A 26376-nucleotide genomic window follows, 5' to 3' on the forward strand; every position below is an offset into this window, starting at 1 on the left:
TCCATGTACTGTATTTTGTAATGTGTCTGATTAATGCTACCTGTTTTTTGACCTAATCTGGCCATGCCAAGTGATGTCAAAAATTGATATAACCCAATAAAACATTTTTTTTTTTTTTAAAGAAATAAATGACAGGGTCTTTCAACCATTTCTGGCAGATGCGTGTATCCATCTCCTGATTTGTATGCAGGAAGAACTAATTGATCACCAGATTGACTGCACATGCAATTTAGCATACTTTAATTGGGAGAGTTTTAGCTAAGATATGTCTGCAGAACATTCAGCTTCGAGGGAAATTGTTGTCAAAACTCTTTTGCCTTTCAATAAGTAACAGACATTTGTATAGCTCAACCGTTCACCTTGAAGGTATCTTGGCGCTATAGCAACCTTGTTGGATCCTTTAACAGAATACAAACTTATTCCTGCACCATTTTTCCTATTCCATCTTGACTGTGGCCCATAGTCCTTTATTGGAAAGAGACAGGTTTTTAGATTTTTCGTAAAGCAGTTGACATTTTCACTGACTTTAAAGGAAGCTGGAAGCTTGTTCCACCATCAGGCTGCCTTTATCTGGAAAGTCCTTAAACCCGACCTCACTTTTCTGAATTTCGGGATACAGGCCAGATTAGCAGATGTGGAACGCAGGGTCCTCAGTGACTTATAGTGACTGAATTTTCTTTGCAGCAGCACAGGTCCTGCTCCATTTAAGGTCCTGTAGACCACACGCTCTCTTTTACTGGAAGACAGTGTAGCTCTCTAAAGGATCTCGAGAAGGAGTCATACCTCGATTTATTCCGTGCAAGTTTTGCTGTTGTTGTTTGTACCCTATATAGTCTAATTAAGGAGTGTGGTGCTCCCAGTAAAAGTGCATTACAATAGTAGATTCTACTCAAGACAGTACATTGAACTACTAACTTTCTAGCTCGCTGGGGCAATAGTGGAACCATTTTTGAAAGATTCCTCAGCTGACTTCAGTTTTGTTAATGCATGTTTCCATGGATAGTTTCTCATCTACGTATATGCCCAGGTTTCACATTACCTCCGATATCTTAAAATTATCTGTGCTGGTCCATGGCCAGAAATCAACCGGGAGTGAATAAGGCTCTTTGGAGGGAAAGCAACATAATAATTCAGTTTTTCGTCTATTAAACTTTAATGAATTCTTTCTCAGATAGCCTGCCATCTCTTAAGCACAAGTGAAGCTCCTCTACAGGGGTATGACTATTCTTGTCCAGAGACAGGATTAACTGTTTATCATCTGCACAGTTTTCAAATGAGATCCCATAAAATCTGCTGAGGCTCAACAATGTTTGTATATCTATTTTGAAGAGAATAGGGCTCAGTGCTGACCTCTAAGGTACCCTGTGTTCTAGGGAGTGAGATTGCTTGGGACCCGTTTGACAAACAAGATTCAATCCACGCCAATAATATTCCATCCAGCCCTTTCTCTTTCAGTCTGAGCATCAGAATTTGGTGGTTGGCAGTGTCAAACGCAGCTGACAAATCTAATAGTATCAGAACTGCTGCTTGACCCTGTCAACAGCCACCCTCTGTTCTTCCATGGCCAGAATTAACACTGATTCTGTGCCATGCGCTAGTCTTAAACCCATCTGTTCGTTCTCCAGGATATTGTGACTTTCCATATAGCTTGCTAGTTTCTTGCTAACAAATTTCTCCATTATTTTTACCGGAAAGTGGAGTCGAGAGATTGAACGGTAATCACTGGGATCATTTAAATGCAAGTCATATTTATATATTATTGGGAAATATTTATTTTAGCATGTCATATTTACGTGAGATGGAGTTCTAGGCACTTGCGGTATTGAAAGCTAAATACTGCTCAAGACTGGAAGTGGATCAAAACTCAGGATGGCAGTATCAAAAATCCATCCACAAATTCACCATCTCTGTGGTGAAAAATAGGAAAAACCCGTCACATTTGTTTTGAAAGTGTTTTTATCAATCTATGTGAAAATTAAATCACCATTGTAAATTGATTTGTGCAGACCTTTTCTTGGCGAGTTTTCATTTTACCTTTGTAATAGGCATCTGTCACCTGACAGGTGCTCCCAAACCTTCAGTTTACTAAACACTCTTAATTTGTATATTATTTGCCACATACAATCTGGACTCTGCAGGTGGGGATGGCTGTCGAAGATGCAGAGTACCAGCTTCCAGAAATGTTTGTCAGGTGGTGGTAAAGAGGTGTGGGTGGGTGGTTGGAAGTTTAGCAGGAGGGGCTCAGTCTAAAAAAGCTTGAAGACCTCTGCTCTAAAACAAATATTATGGTTTCAAGAAAGGGAAAACTCTCTCCTCCTACCCACTTAATATTCCTTATTTAGAACAGTGAATAAATAATTCAGATGGACCAAGAATATAGTTGGTTTCCTGAAAAATGAAAAGCGTAGCACTTCACCAGAATACTCCTGATCGCATATCCTTCTTAACATTAAAATGCTTGTCATTTCAGGTCTTATTGCGGTCTACAATCCAGAATAACGGAGGACACCACCTTCAACCAGCAAGCTGTTCCCTGTCAGACATGTCCAGAAGTGGATTCAACCAAAAAGTCTCGGATACTGGACACAGTTATAGCTGGATTTGTTTATAATTGCCTTCAGTCACTCTCGAAGGTCCAGCTCTTGGCCCCTAAAGTCCCCACATCAATATCAATTAGGGGCTACCAAATATGGCAACCCAGCTACACATTTGCAGAAGTTACTTAAACTTTGAGTTCTGTTTGATGCTGAACTATCTTTTAAACCCTAAGTGAATACAATGACAAAAGCATCTTCTAGCATCTGCACCTGCTGCAAGGTTTCTATGTTCTGCTGTTCCAGCTATACCTGAGGATCTCCTAGGCCTAGAAGTGGTGTTACCAGCTCGTAATATTGCCATTGCAATCAGGTTGGAGACTCTGCTGAGACAATGAGCAAAGTATACAAATCCTTAAATCTTACAGTGTCTCATTCTCCTTGAAACATTCCAATTTCACAACCCACCATAAAATATTTTCACCCACACATGAGCAAGCATTAAGGACACCAAAATCCTTTGCATTGCTCACAAAGTAACAATTCACGGTGTAGCCCATCATGGCATTCCTCTGAACAGTCAGTCAGTAAAAGTGTTCTAAAGCCATGGAGAGGTGGCAGGAGAGGACTTAGATAAATAAACGTTAACTCAAAACAAACAGGTGAAAAATGCCACAGCAAACATGAGTGTCACTGGATGTTACAGTGTAAACGATATAATGATGCAGACAATCACTCGAGGGCTACAAGTGTTCAGGGACTCGGTGCCAATTTATTTAATGAGGCACAACTGAAGACCGGTTTATTGGAGCACAGTAGCACTTCCCTGATTTCAACATGTGATACTGCAAGACACCAGCTTCTATGGAAAGAGGATATCTGTAATTGTCCTCTGTAGAGTACACCTGGAAGTGTAGGATATATAGGGGTTGTGGCAGGATTAGGACGAAATATTGTAAGATGTGAGGCTCACCCTTGTGCCAGGTTGGCATGCCTCATGGGTATCAATGTTACATGGACTTTCATTTACACTATTACATTAATCATTGATTGGGGTCTTGAAAGCTTGGGGTATGAAATGGAGACTAGGGTGAAGATGTAGACCTTCAAGGAAGGGAAGGCTTCAAGAAAAAGTAGCTCTTACTCGGCCTCAAACTAATGAGCAAATCAAACATTATAGGTAGCAGACCTGGCAAACAAAGGGTGCCTGCTAGCCATAGAACAAAAAGGAGCCACATTCAGGTGGAATGCAGAATCCCATATAAAGTTACTGATGAAAAGGTTAAGTTCAGTTTGCAATGAATACACACCCAAAACGATTGGAAATGACAGGTCTCCAGAAGGTCCCCAAGGTACAAGATCTGTCTGATTGGCCTTTCTTCTTGCTAAAATAAAGATTAAGTCAAGGGAAAAATAAAATAATATGTATCGCAGACAAACCAATCTCACTGAAAGAGGCTGCAACCCCCTGCCACCTCCACTCCCTGCCATACTTGTTTTTTCTTTTTTAGTAATCTCCAGCCTCCTACCCACCATCACCTGCCTTTTAAAAAATATTTTTTTATTTGCTAAATATTATTTTTCAAAGTTTTTTGAAGGTGAATTATCAGTCTGTCAATGAAGGGTTTTTGCAACTTTCCTCCTCCTTTAGCAGAATTGACTTGTTTCTTTTTGTGGGATATCTTAATCTTGGCCCCGTTATTAATTTCACCAACTTGGTGAAGTTGAAAAACAAATAAAATGGAAAAACAGCTGGAAGTTAAACTGCCCAACTTTGCATAGGGTGAAAAAAGTCTGTGTGCCAGCTCACTGAGCTATCTTCGGCTAGCCTAGATTTTACGCAGCTTAATACTCCTAGCATCCCACCAGTCTCCCAAGATCATTAAGCCACATACAGTGATCTGTTCAGTGGCGAATTCAGCAATAACGACAGACAGCAGATCATGCGCCAATGTTCTTTTGTGGGAAAGCATATTATTCATTAGTGTTCCACCATGACTAACAAAAGATAATGGAAGGATACATGTGCCTGATCGATCATACACTTGCAGAGCGTAAAGTCAGTGTGAGGGAGGTTTGTCAAGGCTTTCAACAGGATCTGAGCCGTTACAGCCGTCTGGAAGTAAGCAGGGTTGAACTGATACCTGGAAGTGATAAAGAGTAAAAGTAAGGCAACTGAACAAATATGGGGCATTGCTCAGATTTTGGATTGGATAACCTAGAGTTTGAGAATACCAGGACATCTAGTCTATAACACACTTATTACAAGGCAATGCACAAAATAGTGACCAGGTCATTAGGAGACAAAATACATTTGGTGCCCAACACCTGCTCAAAGATCCCTCATTTAACTGCATGAAGCAGAGAAAAAAGGCAGCCAAGCTGATTTCTACATTTCATATCGCGACATGCAGTGATAGATATGATCTAGCGAAAAATCATACATCTATCTTACTCATCTATGCTCCTCACTGCTACAATTGAGTACAGAATAGTATAACAACTCAGCATATTGTCACCTAAGAATACTTGCCCAACAGTCAAGCAGACTTTTCTTCAGGAGGGCATTGCTGTATATGTTTACAATCCAATAAAGAAAAGTGAATCTGCATTAAAGTGATCAGCACTCAAGTATGTTTTTTCATTAGACCAACCTCTCAACAGAAATCCAAACAATTTCTGACAGAGGATCCACGTGTCAAATGTATACAGCTGAAAAGCCACACCTCTGAAGCAAACTAGTATCGGTGTTCAGATCAGTTTATTAGAAAAATTATATTGGCCTTAACTTGGCCTCAAATTAGTATTTTATTTATCAACACAATCCTTATAAAAACAAACAAGAACCTACCGATAATATTCATAACATTAGATTTCTTATCAATAAGAATACAAAAATTTAGAATTTATGAAATACACTTAAAAAAAAGTAATGAAAAGTCACTGCCAGCTGCCAATTCCAGTACTAATTTCAGTGCTACCGGGGCAGATCTTACTCCAGCATTAGAGAACACTGTTTCCAATTATTTTATAAAGACTAGTCGTACAGCTGGACATACCAATAAAACATGTGGGATGATTAGGACAACTAGATTACAAAGCTTACAAACTCAATCACTATTTTCCATTCCTTGCCAAGCCCCTCTTACTATATCAAGCAGCAGACTGTCACTACAGAGATCAAAATAAAACAAACAATTTTAAGTGTGGTGTACACACTTGCATGCACAGAGTACTACACAATGCACCTTTTCAGACATAAAACATGCTGCTATAACAACTTACTCAAAAAACAATTTCAAGGTATTGAATAAATCGCAGCTTTTAAGCATTATCAATTGTAATTACAAAGTGTCTAGTGCGAATGTGAAGTGTTCATTTCAATATTTTTTATTGGTTGTTTTTAGACAAATCAAAACACACAATAAGTACATATGCAGGGACAAATGAAGAAAACAATAAAGACATAGTACAATGATGAATAAACAGGGGTGACAATATGGCAAGGCAGGAATTACGGTCGGGATAACATGACAGTCATTGGTTCGAATAGACGTATGATTGTGTAAGTCACCTTATATAACCCATGGCAAACGATAATATGCACAAACACGTTATAAAAAAATAAAAAAAGAATACATTATAACAGAGTATACATCCGATGATAAGTATCAAATGATCTATGGTATGCATTGACAGTTTTTATAGACTATTAGGGTACAATGAGCTAGCGTGAGGGCATCACAGTTAAGTGGTTAGTTGGGCAGACTGGGAAATGTGGTTCATGGCGGTTTGTGTGATTTGAAGTATCGATCGAGGCTATCCCACATGTGTCTGAGGGGGGTTTCCATGGCGAGTTCTGGAGAGCAATGTTGTCAGCACCCCTTAAGTTGGAGACCCAGTTCAACCAGCATTTGAAAGACGCTTTTCACGTGTCTTTCCAGTTATTTAGTATGATCTTAGTCGCTGCTGTCAGGAGTGGGTCTACAAGCGAGCTGCCTTTGTCATTCAGTGAATCTGCCCTGAGGAAGCTAAATGTCAACGTGGATAGTTCCCTTTTGAGGGTGCATGAGAAAAGATTGGAGATGAAGCCAAATACTCTATCCCAAAAGGGTTCCACACATTTGCAGAATAGTAATAGATGGGCTAGGTCTCCTATCTCTTCACTGCAGTTCCAGCAAGTAGGGTCTTCTCGAATCTTGCGTGAGTGTAAGCAGGATGGTGTCCAGTAGGCCTTATTTAGAAGCCAAAACTTTGTCTGGAAAAGGGTTGGAAAGATTTTATTCCTTGAGACCGAGCTCCAAGTTTTGGACTGGTCAGCCTCCGAGATCGGGAAGGAGGAGTGAGCTTCCCAGAAAGATATAATCTTCTTATTGAGGGCAGATTGTTGTGGACGGATTAATTTGTAGATCGCGAATGTGAAGTGTTGACAGGAAGACAGAAAGGTTAAGGACTGGCAGTATAATGAACTAAAAACGCCAATGTTTGTTGCACGTTACCATTTTTCAGATCCTCCCATCTCATAGGCCACAAAAACATGCTGCAGTTCAGGCATTGGTTACTCAAAGCAGAGAATACAATGCTTCTAATGGGGACATACGTTTCTTTTAGACTGCAGATTAAAATGCTTCTGGGTAATGCAGCAAAGTATGGAAGATTGGGTTATTACAAGAAATCCATAACTGAATGTCTTATGAAGACTTATTATTTAGCATATTTGTCAAAAGGTGGTTTCATGTACATACATTAGGTAACATTCTTTTTTTACTGTATAAGTGGCTAGAGCAGGACTGCCTGTGATCCTCCTTGTAGACAATAGACTTATTGCTGGCTATCATATCAGGCCCTTCCTTCAACCCCCTGCCCCCCAACCATTTGAAGGAACCTTTTGAAAAAACAATCTCTCATTCCACTATAAAGATGTCGTTCTTAGAATAAACAAGCGTAACAGCTCAGTCGGATAATGTGCCTGTTGCATGCATCATTGTGTAACCTGAAGTTAAGAAGTTTGAATTCTGGGAGACCAACTAAACCTTTCATTCTTCTGACTGCTTCTTGCATATCGTATCACAGAAGGCTGGTACAAATACTGGGTCTTAGGACTCTTCTATTCAATTGCAGAACACGATGCAAAATCAGTCTACTGAAAAGCAAATGAAGATCCCCAGCCACAAACCATTTCCATTCAGATACCCAATTTATACGGGCACATGGCTTCAATTTAGATCTGCTAGAATGCATCTTCCAGTTGTACACATTTAGTTTTCTGCAATATTATTCAATAAGCTTGTCAGGATACAGGGGAGTAAATCCCACAATAAGGGTAAGGAGAGAACGTTTCAAGATGTTGTTATCCTTGAACATTTTTTAATGCCACAAATATGTGAGGTTGTGGCCATTCATACATCCCTTTTCCATCCAGAGACGTGGGCATGTCAAGGGCACGAGTAAGCACCTTTCTAGGATGGGTAGGGGAACGGTACACCCTCATACAGGTTGTCAGCGAAGGGTATTTTTTCCCCGGAGCAGAAAAAAATGTGCCATGGCTCAGAAACTTTGGCATTCCACAATGCGGACTTGTAATATGGTGCACCATTTCACACTGGGAAATATCAACAGGAAGAAATGTTTACATTACTTTCCCAGAATTACGCCTGTAAACCACACTGCTTAAAATAAAAAATAAAACCTCTGGAAAGCATTTTAAATAGGAAAAAAGTTGAATGTCAGCACGAATCTAGAGGAGTAACTGCATGAAGATTTGCAAATCTTTTTGTGGATCAGGTCAGAGTTTCCAAGACAGTTACGACGCTATAAAAATATTCAACTGAACAAACATTATCGGTTTGAGTAGATAAGACTTACAGCTTGAGTACTGCTAGATTGGCTTCTAGATCATAGGCATTTTCTTTGGCCTGGGTATCCACATAACGCTCCAGAGTTGCCAGGTTTTCAGGATTATACCTAGCAAACAAAAAGAACCACAAACAAACATTTGTCCATGTGATGACCATGCTTAGTAAAGGTAAGATTTCGCATCTCTAATGTAATACTTGACTGTATAAAGGGAATCTGAATGTCAAAAAAAGTTGCAGAGAGCAACATCATTTTGATTCATTCACATTAATCCCAAACTGTATAAAGAGGAATAAAGAAAAGAGAAAGGCTAAAATTCAACGACACCATGCAACCCTTCACCCGCCACCCACCCCACGCAAACAGCAGTTACAATCCATCTTGTCTAACACTAAACACAGGACTCACTAGATAGTATTACCTATTCCTACAGAAACAGACAATGCATATACATTTTTTCTCTTCCCTCGCTGACACCACATATCTCTGTGTGCATTTATTTAGATTATGTATGTATACACCAATACATCTCTGCAAACACCCAGGCCATTCTGCAGCTATCCTTCGCAGAGAGGCAGTAGCCACTAGAGAAAGCTCATGACGTGTCCAGCTACCTACTATTTCACCGAAAATTAATACACCGTTCAAAATGTCTTAGTGCCTGGCCTTAATATTATGCGATGAGAACAAAAAGTAATCACCTTGTATAGAACCATGGTAAAAAGAAACTGAAAAACCGATGAAGAAGTCTCACTTTAACCTAAAAGCAAGATGAAAAGTGATGAAATATGCCCCCGTTGTTGAAACTGTAAGGTGCAAGAGATCTAGGTTAGGGGCCAGACGCATTTGGTGCAGAGACTTTCCGCAACTAGCAGATTAAAATCCCTGGGTGATAGAAGTGGATAGACTTACATTCTTTGTGCGCCAAATCCACCTGACTGGTCGTCATCCCACATTGCAACTACCATAGTTCCCTATGGGTATATCACAATTGTCCAATCAAATTAATCGGACCTCTTAGTAAAAAAGATGCTATTTTCTCCAATAATATTTCTTGAGCAGCAATTTCAAAAATTGCATATGTGGTATACTAACTCATAAGAAACTGCAGTAGCTCAGCATGGGATACCAACCAGTCTGGTTCTGTACACACATTTTCCATACAGTAAGGATTACAGAGATCAACCAATGAGTGCACACAAGCATCGAAAAATTGATTAAAAATTAAGATTTTTCTTACTTATTTTTTTACTTGAATGCACAGCAAGTTGACCCCGCCGCACAGCAAGAACGAGGCATTGAGCCAATAGGAATTGGGTAGAATGTGCCGGCATGCATGCTGACCTCCCTTGTTGCAGTACACTAGTATACATATTGGGGTGCGTGTTAAGTCTCGGCGAGCATGGTTTAATGTAACAGGAAATGTCACAGCATACATCGTCGCTACTCAGGGTCCGAGCATGAGGCAGATACTTGCACAATAGTATTTAACTAAACCTTTATGTCCTACCCAGAATGACTATGATGTATTGACCGTCCATCTAAAATGTGCATTACATATTTCTATGTAACTAGATATATGCGCATGTTTCATGGAAATGTTTGATAAACTGTGAAAATGCTAAATAAAGTTTAAAAAAAATGTTTTTTTAAAGAAATAAGGATTACTATTTAAAACGTCTTTTAATTAACAATTTAGATTTTTCATCACAATGCTTTACAGCAACTGTGGTTATTACACTATTGAAATGGCCAACAATGTTTAGTGCTGGAGTTGATGTTGGATAACACTTGTGTTTAGTTAAAATAACTAATAATCTGTAAATGAAATAAGGATGTTTTGGCAATTTTTGATACAGAAATTCTTGAAAACCCAAACAGGTCAATTAAAATACAAAAAATAAAAAACTAGATACAAATTACTACTTTCGGAGAAAAATAAACGATTAGGAAAAACATATACAGAATCCAGATGACACAAATGTATTTTGTGTTAATATTTAGAGATAATAAGCCCCTGGTCTCCATCCAGTATATTTAGCTTGGACCTTCAATTCTGCAGATGTGCACATGTATACATCAGAATGCTTATGTTTTCATAGGAGTGTATTGCATACAAGTGGTGCATGGTGTGCGCCTTTTTCAAAGCAGTAAAACCCATCAGCCATGCAAGTGGAGTGTGCCCTTATCTGTTAAATAAAGGCGGGAAAATATTAGTTCCAGCTTTACTTATTTACAAAACACAAAATAAGTAAGGATACAAACAAACAGAAAAGTTTAACGCATAAATGGCATAATAAGGAGAGCCGTAATCGCAACATCAGTACACTGCTTCATGCTTCTGGTAATGTGCATTGTGCAGGAGGGATTAATGTGGACTACAAAAAGAACAGGAAGGGTAGACAAAGGGAACGGGTAACAACTGTAAGACAAGAGGAAGACTTTGTGTAATGAAAATCATCTGTACACAATTCTGGCATTTTAACACTGTGTATAAGAGCTGCTGCATAGTATGCTGTGTGTTCCCATTCCCTATGTGTCTGAACTGGAATGCTGATAGTAAATGATGTAATAGAACATTGGTGTGTGGTGTGGAGCGGAAGCTAGGAAATGGCAACAGTTGGAAGGTGGATGGATCCCTGACGGACGTACCCACTGTTGCTGCCTAAGGGCCTAAGATGAAATCAAGAACTTACTCTCTACCCGAGTGGCTACAGACTCTTGTATGAAGCTGTTGTATCCTCAACACTTTGTCACCAAGGACGACTACCACTTCAGACCACACAATATATTCTCCTACATCACTCACTCTCAGCATTCCAAACACCCAATCAGACATACAGGGAATGGGAACACACAGGATACTACATGGTGGCTCGAAAGAATCGTCTAACTTCAACAATACCTTTTATGAAACTATGTTTGCTAATCCTCCAGAACAGATCCCCCAGGTTTATTTATATAACAGTGCTAATGTGTGGTCACACACTATCAGAACTGGTCAACAAAGCAAAAAAAAGGACAAAAAAACAGTAGGGGCTAAAAAAGAATCCCATCAATACATTTGAATTTATTTTTTTTAGATTGATGTTCTACAATGTCTCCCCAACTTAATAGGATAGGTTGGTATTTGCATTTACTATGTGAAAGGGTGGCCTGAAAGAAAACACCCTTTCTGGTGATGTGGTGTGAAGAGCTTATCTAGACTTGGTGCAGCCAAAAGATACTGTACAGTATTGTGGTGAGCAGGGTTATTTTCTCACCCCCCCCCCCCGCAATGCAGAGTATTGTCAACAATGACAGCATTTCAGATGTGATTAGGGATGTTATAAATATAGTCAATGAATAGGTCATGAATGATTTAATATGCAATGGTAAAGCAGTGCATGACAAGGGGGCAAGTTACAGTTACTTTAGAGTACAACTTATAGTTACTTCAGATAACTAAAACTGGCGAATTTCAGTGGTTTTCTTAGTTTCAAATAGTTGGTTTTACGCGACATTTTCACCCATTACATTCCTTTAACCTTTGCTTTTTTTTAGTGAATTTTAAAGTTTTTTTTTTAAACCTTTGCTTGTTTCAGTGAATTTCTAGGATTTTTTTTAAACGTAAAATAAGATGTTCATCATAATGCACGGTAGAGGCTGGACACATAGTCTACTCTGGCATTATCCACTGTGCTGCCCCCGGCCAAGCTTACTGCTCCTGCCCCCCTCCTCCAAGTACATACCCATTTCCCCATGTCAAACCCTGTGTGGCGGTTGTTCTGCCAATGTCCTTCCCGCCTGCCCAGTTAGCTTGCTGCCCCTCCCTACCTCCTCCCAGCCCTCTCTTGTCCCAAGTCCATGTGCCTGTCCCATCTCTCCTGCCCCGTTTGGTCCGATGTGCTGCCACTATCCGCCAGTTAGCTTGAAGTCCCTGCCCATTCCTCCTGGCCTCAATTTCGTGAGGCTATGCCCCCATCATGCCCTCCCTACTTAGCCTCCATGCTTAGCTTGCGGCCCCATCCTCCTTCCCCCTGCTCTCGGATGTCTGTGTGCATGCCCCTTCCCACTCCGTTTTGCCCACCATGTTCCATGGACCTGCCAATGCCCCTCATCTCTACTCTAAGTGTTCTGTTGAGCTGTCACTGCCCCTCCCGCCTCCCTATCATGGTCAAACGGCTGCCGCATGTCCCTGCCCTCTCCACCCTGCCTTCCATTGTCCGAGTTCCACACCCCTCTCCCCTTCCTCTTCCACGCCATGGTCCATTTTGCTGTCACTCCCTTATGCCCTCGAAGCTCCGTTGTGTTGCAACTGCTCCTCCAGCCCGCCCTGCGTGGTCTGTTGTAAAACTCCTGCCTCTTTCCCCTGTCTTCTCTTGTCTGTGTCCAGCCCCTACCCCTACCATCTGCCCTCGATGGTCCTTTGTGCATGCCCAGGCACCCCCCTCTTGCCTACCATGGATGTTGTGCTGCCACTAACCCTCCTGCTTGCCACACATATTTTGTGCTGCCACTGCCCCTCCCACCTGCCCTGTGTGGTCAGCTTGCTGCATTTGACCCCAAGCCACCTTTCCTCAGTTTTCTATATGCATGCCATTATAGTCTCCCTGTTGCCCTCCATGGTGTGTTTTGCTTCCAGTGCCCATCTTGTCTGCCCTTCATGGTCAGCTTGCTGCTACTGCCCTGTCCTCCGTTTTCCATGTGTGGGCCCCTCTCTCCCACCTTCTTTGGTCCGTTAGCATGCCCCTGCACCCTCCCATCTGCCCTTCAGGGTTCGCTGTGCTGCAACTGCCCCTCCTGTCCATCTTGTATGGTCAGCTTGCTATCCTTCCCCTTTCCCTTCTGCTCTCTATTGTCCATGAGCACAGCCCTGGCCCCTCCCTACTGCTTTCCATGGTCTTTTGTGCTGCACTGCCCTCGTGCTTGCCCTGTGTAGTGTATTGTGCTGCTATATCCCTTGGCGTCTGCCCTGTAAGGTCAGTTTGGTGCCCCTGCCCATCTTCCCCCTGCCCTCTCTTGTCCAAGTCCATGTCAACGAGGTTAGAGGGAGATTGTGAATAAAGAATCTGGACAATTTAGATTTTCCCAATTGACTTGCATTGAAAACAGCCTTTCGGCTTAAAAACATTGGGAGTCTCCTGCCTGAATCGTGTCAGTTGGCATGTATGGTTGTACTGCCAATACCTCTCCCTTCTGCCCTCAATGGTCTGTTGTATTACCACAGCCTCTCATGCCTATCCTGCATGGTTGGTTTTCTGCCCCTGCCCCCCTTTCCTTCATGGTCTGTTGTGCTGCCAACTGCCCCTCCCACCTGCCCAGTGTGGTCAACTTGCTGCCTCTGCCCACTCCTCTCTGCCCGCAATTGTCCAGGTCCAGGCTTCTGCCTACCCACAGTGTACTAATGAACAACTAGAATGCTAACATTCTATATCTATTACAAAAGTGTGGCAAGCCTGGTCATCTTGATGTAATGAAAACTGTAATACCTTTAGTATTTCCGTTAGAAAACATAAAAAATGAGGGGGACTTTTTACCCATAGAAATTATGGTTCGTGCTCAAAAATACAAACATTAGGACATATTATCCGAGTTATAGCTCAAATAGTGACAAAGTGCTTTTAAATTATTTGCTATATTTAGGTTTTGTTGTCCAGTTGATCACTTGATTATTTGTTGCACTTGGGAAGAGAATGTGGTGTTACGGCGAATGTTGCTGACTCAACTGGGGAACCAGGTTTAAGTTTTGGCGTCTGCTCAACGTCCTGTGATTCTTGCAAATCACTTACTCTCCCCATGCCTAAAATCAAAATGAATGCGTCCTTGTGTAATGTAACTGATGCTCACGTAAAGCTTTCCAATACCTGCGGGTCAAGTCAAGGCTATATAAAACTGCAAAACAAATGTTTTTTTAAATAAGCGTTTTGCACACTTCGGTCATTGGGCTATACTTGGGCTACATTTGGGTGATAGTTGTGATACATTTGGGCTCTTTTTTCTCTGGTGGCCATCTTGGAAAACGTTTCTATTATGAAGCTCCCCAATTTCCTCATTTACTGCAGTATCCTCAGTAGAAAATCCTTTCAGATTTCCACTTCAATTCCATTAAGATGGCATTCAGATGTGCCACACTTTTGACAAATTCCAAATGTTAGCACTGTAGTTGCTCATTAGAACACTGTGGTAAAGCTAATGATGGTAACGATGCTGATCACCAGGGAGTTAATTGGCAGTCTGCTGCTGGTGTTGAAAGTGCATGATTCAGTCTTACCAGTTTGATCCAATCAAGTGTAGTATCATCTCAGTTTGCAACGACTTAACCTTTGTGGCTCCTGATGGAATCTGTAGAACTGTGACGCAAGCACTGAAGCATAGTAAACTGAATGCAGGTTTAGAATGTGGAGTTCATGGTTACACGCAGAAGAATAAAGACACGTTATACTAAGCTCCATGTGTGGCGTAGTCATGAGCGAGTACACAGGCTGGGGAAGACGCTACAACTGGCGACGAGATATGGGACAAGTAACCCAAAGATCGACAGTGCTCTCCCAGAGAGTTTGCCGTGGTCCAGCAAACTGCTCATGCATGCCATGTGCCCCTCCATCAAAGTGCGGGATCGACGTTTGTGGAGTCAAAGTGTTGCCTCAGTTCCGTGTAAAGCATTTGAGGTTAATGAAAAGCAGTGAAAGCTTCACTGAAAAGTCTATACATCGGTAGCCGAGAACCTGCTTAAGGCTACAGAGGTACTGCGCTACTACACAACTCAAAGCCATACATTCATCAGGAATGAAGACGCTGCAAGGCAGAGATCAACTAGGTGTCAGACAGCACATAGAGTCGCTTGAAGGCAAAGTGAGAACAATAAACGACCACCTACTTACCAGGGCTCAGTAAAGAGTCTCAATCATGCCACAGCACTAGAGGGAGTGACCCCAGTGAAAGCGCATGAGGTTGTGCTTGCAGAGCCGTCCATATCCGAAGCGCCACCCCATCCAAACTGCAGAGTGGGGCTCACAACTCCTCCAAAGGTTTCCAAAGTGCAGAAATCACAGAATGGTGATCGGAATAGTGACAATTTGCTTCTCCAATGGAGACCAAGAAAGGGGTCCTGTTTCCTGTCATTATCAAAGATGATCCAGAGGCCACTACACCGCAAGGCCTCAGTGATGGTTTGCATAAAAAAGATCACCAAGCAGCATTGGAGAGAACTACACACTCCAAGTAAGTAAAGTCCACCAATGGTTACAGTGCAGTCACCTTCTTAAAACCACCACCACCATTCAAAACCATCAAAAAGCTGAATATTGGCTACAGACGGACTGCTTGGATAGACCTTTGATGATTTCATTGATGCGATTGAAGAAACAGATAAGAAGATTATCAAGTGTCTTAAGAATCTTGCCGGTCAATGTGTAAAATAGGGTTTAAAATAGGGTTCTCCACATTTTTCTGTAGTGAGATCTACTTCTGATAAGTGAATATCATTATTAGCTACTGAAGGATAAAGAACTAGCACATTGTTACCAGACAACCCCACACCCAGCTTCATTGACTTTAACCCCTTCCCCGCTCATGACGGAACCGCTCCGTCATGAGCCACGGTTGCCGTGTGCTCATGACGGAGCGGTTCCGTCATGCCACGACCGTTGGCGGCCGCTCCGCCCACGCGGCGCCGTTTCCCCGCCTTTGGGGGGGGGACAACGCAACTGGGCGGAGTCATGACGGAACCGCTCCGTCATGAGCACAGCTCAACCGTGGCTCATGACGGAGTGGCTCCGTCATGAGCACAGCGCCACCGCGCTGCCCCCCCCCCGCACCCCCCAGCGCTGCGGCGGAATTCCCGCCGCAGCGAAAGGGTTAAGCTTAATGTCCATAGAGCCAGATACTATGCTTTGAACAAAATACTTTGACATGGGGCACCATGACAGGGTTGCGATGTGCGTCAGTGAGAGCGTGGTCTTTTGGGGGTGTATGAACATGTGTGCTTATGAATGGGATATATCTGTATGAGTGACTGATGCCTGTGTCGTATAAACTTGCAGCACAGGACATACCTTTCCCCATATGTGCCACCTTTCCCCATATGTGCCACCGTTACATGTATAAAACAAACATACAATTATTTTTTTTGAATGGGAGAAATTTAAAGTGCAGAAAGTTTTTCTGCAAAAATGTTAATATGGAACATTTTTCTGCATTTTAAATTTCTCTCATTTTAAAACAAGCATTGGCATAGCCAATAGGTCTCGCCTTTGGGACCTTATAAGTGTTTAGCTATGCAACAGTTGATGTTGTTGCACCAAGGATATTGTGCTGGTTAACTAAACACTTATAAGGTCCCAAAGGCGAGACCTATTGGTTATGCCAATGCTGGTTTATTTAGGTTTTAAAAACAAACAAAAAAGGCATTGTTATTTGCAATGTCAATAGGTCAAACTTGCGTAAATGTGAGACCTATTGCATTGCAAATGCTTGTTTTGTAAAGAGTGTGATGAGGAAAGAAGGCTTAGCCAGCAAACAATGAGTGTGTCCTAATGGTGGTATTTTCAACTACGTGTTAACAATTGCCATATACGAGCACATACAAAGCGTGAGCACAAAGAGGTGGTTACAGATACGAAACAACTAGATTTTCTAGTATTTTAATTGCGCTGTGTAAATCCATCTGAAAATGCCGACAAAAACCAAGAGGCTGCATCGCAAATAAATAAAAATAGAGAACTTAAAGTGCTTGTTACCAGCTGGAGAAGGAATTTGAGCTTCCACCTCGTTGTAGATTTTGTCCGTCAGTTTCTCTTTCCAGCTTGTGAAAGGAGTCCTTGGCAGGTATATTCTAAAGGAATGTTGGCTCGAAAGGTGTTTTACAGTCTTGAAAACTGACACTTTTTTCCAACTATATTCACTGTTGTTTCCTGAAGGTTGCCCTTGAGTGAGTGAATCAGCTAGGAGCGACCAGAGACATGCGGCCGGTAGGTGGCGCTGTTATATACAACTTGAAATAGCCCACTAGGAATGCAACTTAAAACTTAGAAACAAAAACAAACAAAAAAACGCAACTGCAAAAGTGAAAGCCAAGCAACTGCGCAGTCATTAGTATCATGATCCAAGGGAAGAATGCAGCTAAGAAAAAATTTTGGGGGGGGCTAATTCTCCCAGCAATAGGCCGAATGGGGATGGAGGGGCTCTAGGAAGGCGTGAAAATCACAACAAAGCCTCATTAATAGGCAAATGGTCTGAAAGACCTGTGAAGTACTCGGGTGCGGCTGTGTGTGTGCCCGGGAAGCTGACTCAGCCCGGGCTGCCACACGACGGAAGGGGGTTGGGGGGCTGAAGCCCTTTGAGCCCAATGGGCGTTTACAAATAACCAGCGTACAAGCACACAAGATGTGTATGACGAGAGTATAGCAACACTTGCATAAGGCACCATTAGTCAAAAGCGTACCCAGAGGATACAAGGTAACCTTAAGGGACAGGTAGTTTGAAATTGTCTAAGGGCACTGTGCACCACCAACAGTCGGGTGTGAGGCGAATAATTGGATAAATCAATACAACATATTTTTCACTATAGAAAGTATTGAGCAGGACCAGCATCCTGGTGGACGGTCACAGTTTAGCTCTCAAGAAACCAAGCCCCTTGGCCCGAGGCTTCGATCTCCCATGAAGATTAGCGCCACTGAACGTGTCCCTTCCAATTTCCCAGTGCGCCTTCGGGAAGGCGAAGCCAGGCAAGCCCCAATTCAGAGTCAAAGTGATGATGATTATGGGTAAGTAGACAGACAGCTCTGACAGTGGAAGTAGTGACTCAAGATCAATTAAAGTGACAAGCCTATCTTAAAACAGCATCGCTTAATGTTGATACCGTGGCATTCTCTATAGAAATAAGAGTCTTAGCATGAAGCATATTCCGAGCCTCTGAACAGTAATCCAAAGCCATCAAAGGCCCGGGACAGAAGTCTGAGGTTGTTGTCGACACTAGCCCTGTTGGGTTGGGCACCATCCTAGCGCAGCACAGCGGACGCCCAAATGCTTGAAGACGTATTGTGGCGTATGCAAACTGAATGTGCTTCTTCACAAGCAGAAAAAGAAAGCTTAGCAATGCTGTGGGCTTGTGAACATTTTCACACATTCTTGTATGGGAAGCCCTTTACAACTGTGACCGACCGTCAGGCATGATTGACTATCTTTAGAAATCCAAAAGAAAAAATGCCTCATCCCACTAAACGCTGGCTGGGGTCTGCGATTGCAAGAATACAAAATACACAATCATGCATCATCCAGGGAAAAATCAGAAGGCTACCAATTACTTCTCAAAAGTGCCTCTACAATCCCCTTGCACCCATTCTTTTTTTTTTTTTTTTTTTTTGAAAAACCTTTATTTAAAAATCAGGACACGGCTATTCAGCCGACAACCCGGAGGTTCGGCAGCATCGATAATTAGAAACAGTGATGCGTCCCCAGTACAGTACAAAGAGAAGTGCAAAGGTTCAATTTTAAGTAAACACAAAAACTCACAACAAACCCCAGCAAGGCAAGAACACTAAAAGCCCATGGTGAGAGCCCCCAGGGGAGGCCGGACCCCACTCATCTACCAGTTACAAGATAGTGTAAGGAGGAAGAAGGGGGACAGCAGAGGCCCAAATAGTTCATAAACCAGACTGTGCTGGAAAGAAGGTCAGGGGGAAAGCTGTTCCTCGGGAGGTTCCAGATCAGGGGCAAGACATATTCCCCCCCTGTATTGATTCCATCGCCCCCAGATGGCGTGCCATTTCCGGGGGCGGCCTCTAGAGCAATAGACCGTCTTCTCCCTAAACATGCTCCAGTCCATGTTTTCTTTCCACGCAGTCAGTGTGGGGGGCCCCGAGGAGCCCCACAATCGCGCGATATCCCTCTTAGCGACCATGTTACCCAGAGTCACCCATTGGGTCCGCGCCTCATCAAGGTCAGTGGGCCCCCAGACATTCAGGAGACAACACCGCGCCTCCGGCTGCACAGCAATACCCGTCACCTCCCCCATAACTGCATGGACTCTCCTCCAGAATTCCACAATGACACCACACTCCCAAATGATGTGCAGGAAAGTACCCACCATACCACACCCCCTCCTGCACAGGCCGTCCTCCGAGAACCCCATGTGGACCAGCCTTGGCCCCGTCACATACACTCGGTGCAGTATTTTAAGCTGCACCAGCCTCAGACGCGACGGGATCGCAACCTCCTTAGGAGAAGAAACAGCTGACTGCCAGTCCTCATCATCCAACTCGAGGCCATCCCTAGTCCACTGGTCCCTCAGCCCCAGAAGCATGTCCGCCCGGACGTTTATCAGTTTCTTATATATGAGCGAGATCGTGCTCTCGGGCATATGGCCATCAAGGACCCGGTCCTCCAAAGGAGAGGACTCAGGCACCTTCTCACCCTCCACGAGGACTGATCGGAGGGCGTGGCGCATCTGAATATACCTGAAATACTCGGAGGGCCCCAGCTCATACTCAGTCTGCAACTCCTCAAAGGACTTCACCTTCCCCTTATGCAGCACATCACCCACCCTGGAGATGCCAATCAGGTCCCACTTATCAAAGCCTTTTGAATGCCAAAGCCTTCCCAATCTCTCCGATTCAAACAACGGGGTAGCGAGGGTGAGCCTATCCTTCCAGCCCAGCGAGTCAGTTGCCATCTTCCACACCCGTACTGCCACACCGGTGGGCCCCGTGAGGGACGAGTCTAGGGACCGCGAGTACAACGCCCTGTAGTAGTTACCACCACGCAGCAACCACCTGTCCATGGCATACCCAGGGCTGAGGGCAGGGCCATAAAACCCATGATTGATCGCGCTCAGCTGTGTGGCCCAATAGTACCGTCGGATGTCTGGGAGCGCAATGCCCCCATCGTACCATGGAAGCGTCAACTTTGCAATAGCAATTCGCGGCCGCCCATCCCACAGCAACGTCCTTTGGAGGCCTTCGACCTCCCGAAAGTATTTGGCCGGCACCCAATCCAAAGTATTCTGTAAGGCGTAGAGGAAGCGGGGAAGAGACATCATTTTGAACAGGGCCGCACGCCCAACGAGGGAGAGCGGCAGCCTCCGCCACCCTTCAACATCGCGCCTCAGGCGTGCCAGGGGGGGGGGGGGAGCAGATTCTTCTCATAGCGCACAGCAGAGTCCATGGAGATAAAGATCCCCAAATACACAAAACCCTGCTGGGCGACCTGTATCGAACATGTTCTTAGTGGCGAGGTTCCACCGATCCCTAGAACATACAAATACGATTTGCTCCAATTGATGACGAGACCCGAGTTCCTACCAAAAGATGTGAGTACGTCACAGACCACTATAAGTGACTTCTTAGGCGAGGCAAGATACAACAGGATATCATCGGCATAGAGCGAAATACGGTCCTCATGTTCAGGCGACCACCGAAGGCCCCGTATATCCGGGTGCCAACGTATCCACGCAGCCAGAGGCTCAAGGGCGAGGGCAAACAACAGAGGCGACAGGGGGCAACCCTGCCGAGTACCCCTCCCAAGCTGAAACGGAGTCGACGCCCGACCATTCACCACAACACTAGCTAGCGGCCCCTCGTACAGCAACCTCACCCAGCTCACAAAACCGCGTCCAAAGCCGAACTTGGCCAGCACGGCCCACAAGTATGCCCACTCCACCGTGTCAAAGGCCATCGTGGCATCAAGAGACGCCACAATAGCCGGTTCACGCAGCGTGCCCGCCCTGGCGATTACGCCATGAAGACGCCTAAGATTCAACGCTGTGTTTCGGTGCGGGATGAAGCCGGATTGATCCGGGTGGACCAATTCGCCAAGTACCCTAAGCAAACGGGTCGCCAGGAGTTTAGCCAGAATTTTCGGCTCCGCGTTAAGAAGTGAAATAGGCCGATATGAGGCGCACTTATCGCGGGGTTTACCCTCTTTGTGTATGACCACAATCGACGCCAGTCGCTGATCCAACGGGAGGGTCCCACCCCCCCGCGCCTCCAAAAACATGGCGCGCAGGTGAGGGGCGACCCCATCCGGGAACAGCTTGTACAGGTCGATCGGCAAGCCGTTCGGTCCCGAGGCCTTACCCGAGTTTAACGCGCGGATAGCCCCCGCCACCTCGTCGACCGTTATGTCACCATCTAAATCGTCCCGATCTATAGCAGAGAGGCAGGGCAACTCGATATCACGGAGGAGGTTACACGAGTCCTCGGGCGGCCTATCCGACGCAGAGGCATAAACCCTACAGAAATAATCCGAGAAACACTTTACAATCCCCTCAGGTTCCACAATCGCCTCTCCCGTCAACTCTGGCACCACTCTATTGACCCGTTCTTTTTTGTCCAGCCACGCCAGGAGTTTCCCTGCCTTATCACCAACATCATACAATCGGCCCTGCTGTTCCCTACTGAGGGTCTTAGCGGCGTTTGTCACCAGGTCTTTATACTCAGTTTGCTTCAAACAAAGCTCATGCAGTGAGGACTCTGTAACCTCCTCCTCCATCGCTCCCTCCAGAGCCGCGATCTCCTCCTCCACCTGCAGAACCTCGCCATCTCTCCGCCTCTTGGCAGCCACTACTAGGGAGAGGGCTTCCCCCCGAAGCACGGTCTTAAAAGCTTCCCACAGCGACACTGCCGAGTCCACGGTTCCCTGGTTGTCCTTGAAAAAATTATCTACCTTCTTTACCAGGGCGCTGCGCATCTTAGGGTCTCGGAAATACCACGGGTTGATAGGGGCCACCCTTCCTCCTCCCTCCCGACCTAGATCCAGCCGGATCCACACTGGCGAGTGGTCAGATATACCGCGCGCCATGTGCCTCGCCTACCAACGAGGCATGCGCGGCCAGAGTGAGCAGGTAATCAATCCTGGAAAGGCTACCATGTGCCCCGGAGTGGAACGTGTATTGGCTCTGCGTGGGGTGCCGGAGCCTCCAGCAGTCTATCAGGCCAAGCGTGTCTAGGAAGTCTGGAAGCCATTTCTGAGCCCCCCCTGTGTCTCTGGGCGGGTATCTATCCAGCAGGCCGGAGCCAACAGCGTTGAAATCCCCTCCCACCACAAGCATTCCCCCCGGGAGATCCAGCAGGGCCCTACTCAGATCTGCAAACGTGGAGGCCTGCAGGGCCGGCGGGACATAAACCGAAACTAAAACCAAAGTCCGTCCTTCCCACCGCCCCGCCACCGCCACAAACCTCCCCCTATCATCAACAATGGTGGAGTCCACCTCAAATGGCAACGAAGCTCTAACTAGGATGCCCACACCCCTGGACCCAGATGAGAATCCCGAATGTGCAATGAATTTATACCCCTTCCTATTCAGGGCATAGCACGTATTACCTATAAGATGCGTCTCCTGCAGCAGGGCAACATCCGGCATTGATCGTTTCAAGAGTTGCAAAACAATCCCCCGCTTAATGCGATCCCCCAAACCATTAACATTCCAGCTTATAACACTTAAGCCCCTACCCCCCATCCTCAAACGGAAAAAGGCCCACCCCACACCCGAGGAGCCACCATGGAACAGCCCTGGAAATAATCATCATGCCTTGCAGAAATAAACCCCCCAACAACAAACCCAAAATCCCTGAAACTCCCCCCACCCTGCACCCCTGCTGCAGCTTACAAAGCCCCCCCAACTTGCAGTGTGCCTGTCGCCCTACAAAACCAAAAGTCTACAAAAAGTACCCTAAGGGAGGAAAAGAGCACCCCTCGTCCTCCCGCAACCCTCCACAGTTACTGCACTCTATGCAAGGCTTCAAGTATAGTCAAATCAAGTCAGACCGGCTCCGAGATATCAGCCCTGTCCATCCCGGCCACTGTCTCCATCCTCGGCTATGTCGTCCCCCGTCCGTCGCCGGGGCAAAGCGTCCAGCCATTCGTCGGCCATAACAGGAGAGTCAAAAAAGAATGTCCGAGCGTCGTGCACCACCCGCAGTCTGGCAGGGAAGAGCATGGCATACTTCAGGTCTCTTTCCCGGAGCCGCCGCTTCACCCCCAGGAAGCCCTGTCTCTGCCTCTGCACCTGCTGGGTGAAGTCCGGATAGAAATTCACCGACGCGTTCTGGAAGGGGACCGGGCCCGTCACCCTCGATGCTTGCAGGATAGCGTCCCGATCTCGAAAATGAAAGAGCCGGGCGACGATCGGCCTCGGCGGGGCACCCGCATTGGGCCTCCCGCCCGGCACTCTATGGGCCCTTTCTACCGCAAAGAACTTCCCAAGGCCCTTAGGCTTCAGATGATTAAGGACCAAGTCCTCAACAAGCAGGTCAACCGAAGCCTCATCCGAGGACTCCGGGACCCCGATGACGCGCACATTGTTGCGCCTGGCCCGGATCTCAAAGTCCTCCAGCCGGCGGGCGACGAGATCACTCTCGGTCCTCAGCTTACGAACCTCGGTCTGCAGTTCCGTAACATCATCAGTGAGGCCCGTGGTCTTGAGGTCCAAGCTCTTAACACGTTCATTCGTTTTGCCCAAGTCCGCACGGATCAGGTTGACATCCACCAAGATGGCATCCACCTTATGCGCCAGGGCCTCAAACTGTCTCCCAATCGAAGTCTGCATCCCTTCGAGCGCACCCATGACATCCTGTAGGGAGAGCTCCGGGGCCACAGGCGAGTCCTCCTTCTGGGCATCCGGCGCCTGGCTCGATCCACTCGGTGATCCCTTCTGCAGAGCATATCGGTCCATGCTGTTGACTTGGGTATAAGTTCCCCGCCTGGTAGACTTAGCCTTCAGCCGATCCCCTTCTGCTTTGCCCGTCATGGTTGACTCCAAGCAGGTCGGTTCAGTTAAGGCAGGTCCCTCTCAAGGAAAGGAATAAGGAGTGATCAATTCTGCCGTGGGCCGCCAGAATAGCCTGCAGAGCGTCCTTGGGGTAATAAAGTCACCCAGAGCTCTCCAGTGGCAGGGCTGACAAAGGGAGCGAAATCGAAAGTGAAAGAGCGGGGACCTCCGTCCGACAGTTCACACCTCGCCTGGCCGTTGTTGTTCAACTAGGAGACGGGCATCCAGCCAACTCTAGCCCCTGGCTTCCCCGGGAGATAGGCCGCAGTCTTCCGCCAGGCGTAAGTCCGGTTCCCGGTGGGCGATCCGACCGCGGGTAGCATCAATCGCCTCCCTGACCAATCATCTACACGATGCCATGCATACCGACAGGATTAGAGACAGGATAGTCGACGGAGGGCGCGAGGGTCTCGGGAGCTCTGAGCTCACGCGGCCATCTTGGTCAAGCGCTAGGCTCCTCCCCGCACCCATTCTAAGAGTGCTCATTTCATAGTGAAATCAAGCACCCCAGGTGCCCGTTTGATGGAGTAAATTGTCACTGCTACAAGTCAAGATAGTGACTGAAAGACATGATTAGACATCAGTATTGGTACCAGCACCCTCGACCTCTTACCAGTGACCGTGAATATAAAAAATTTAAGAATGTCAAAGATGAACTGTCCATCAATCAGGAAGGTATTCTTCTAAGAGGTTCAAGAATTGTCATTCCAGTAATAGTTTGCGAAAACAGATAATTGAAGTGGCTAATGAAGGACATTGTGGAATTGTTGCCACCAAACGAACTCTTCGAGACAGAGTCTGGTTTCCACATCTCGACAAGAGAGTTGAAAGAGAATGTCGATTCTCAGAGGTTAACTGTATAAAGAATCGTGATTTTATGAAAGACAAGGAGGCTGGCATTATGCACAACCTTTTATTCGCCACTTCTGAGCAGCACTTAAAAACTACAAATAGAACAACGTGAAGTTATAAAACAGTAGAACCTTCACACGGTACATAAGACCCAAGCATTCCAATGTTATCCTCTTTTGTTTTGTTTCCTCATCCGAAAAACTCTTTTATCCATCTCCTTCTAACTCCTTTTCCAACCGTAACTCACTGAGACTCTGAAAATTTCAAAACACAGTTCTTTGAATACATTTTAAATACAAACAAATAAACAACCTTGTATTAATAAAAACAAAAAACGTACAATCTTTATCTGTTTACTCCCCTCCAACCCCCTACTTGGTTGAGGAGGGAGGGATAATGCTATCCTCCTTGAAATACAAAAATCATGATTCTCTATCCAGATAACTTCTGAGAATCAAAGTTTTTAGGGCTCGCGCCCTGCGTCGCACAGCGCAGCAGTGCTCGCGCAGGCGAGAGCCCTTTTGTTCGGGGTTCTGAAATGGACCCTGGAATTGTACACGCTTGTGCGTGTGTTTTTAGTTTTGTGGCCTGCTATTGGCCTTTGCCTGCGTGTTCGTTTTTAAAATGGCACACAATAGGCCAAAGGCGGGCGCATTGCTCCGTCCATGGCCTATTGGTGTCTATTACGCGCATTCCTGCCATATGGTTTCAATTATCGTGCCCAGACACGGACACGCGCACCACTCATGGCTTTGTTTTGATTGCTTCTGTCTACCAATTGCACTTCTTTCCATTCCCTGTTCATGCTCCCTACCACTTTTTCTGTACCTGTTTTTCTTTACCCCCCCACCACTGTGCACCCCTCTTGTCTTTCCCTTGTACCCCTTCCATGTTACCTCTCGCCTGTAATATATTTAATTTATTTACCTCCTTTTTATTTATTTCTTGAAACCCCTCCCTTTTAAATCTGCCAAGTATCGGCGTATCTCCTTTCCGTCTCTCGCCTGTGTCTCCATCTCCTTCCTAGTATATTCTTTTCCTCCACCTCTTCTTTCTCTCCCTGTGCACTCTCACCCCCTCCCCTCCTCTGCGCTGGTCGCAGGTTCGTTGCCCCTGTATACTTGCCATAGTTGTGCTCCCCTCCCACACTCTCTCCCTCTAGTTGAGAGGTACTCCCCTCCGGCACATGAAGGAATCTCTGTCGCAGGGACAGCATCCCTAACTCCGTTACCGTGGCAACCCCCGGGAGTGCAGTGCCTGCGCCTCCTCCCACCGAGGGTGAGTTTTGTGGAGCCCTCCTGGAGCTGCTGCCCGAGCCTGGGGCCCATCAGGGGGACACCCCTCCCTCCCCCCGGAGCCATTCTCCTCCGGACAGCCCTTCTCCGG

General features: G+C 45.6%; 1 protein-coding gene across 1 annotated transcript in view; it reads right to left on the reverse strand.

Annotated features, from left to right (window-relative positions):
- The window catches only part of EIF3K (eukaryotic translation initiation factor 3 subunit K), a 100098-nt gene that overhangs the window by 57557 nt on the left and 16165 nt on the right, over nucleotides 1–26376 (reverse strand). Inside the window, exons 2-4 of the mRNA XM_085625218.1 lie at nucleotides 8400–8498; nucleotides 4558–4678; nucleotides 3845–3919 (exon numbers count right to left, since the gene is read on the reverse strand). Coding sequence (XP_085481344.1) covers nucleotides 3845–3919; nucleotides 4558–4678; nucleotides 8400–8498 — 295 coding nt within the window. The remainder of the gene's footprint in view (nucleotides 1–3844; nucleotides 3920–4557; nucleotides 4679–8399; nucleotides 8499–26376) is intronic.

Source organism: Triturus cristatus, chromosome 9 (genome assembly GCF_964204655.1).
Source record: "Triturus cristatus chromosome 9, aTriCri1.1, whole genome shotgun sequence".
Taxonomy (NCBI): domain Eukaryota; kingdom Metazoa; phylum Chordata; class Amphibia; order Caudata; family Salamandridae; genus Triturus; species Triturus cristatus.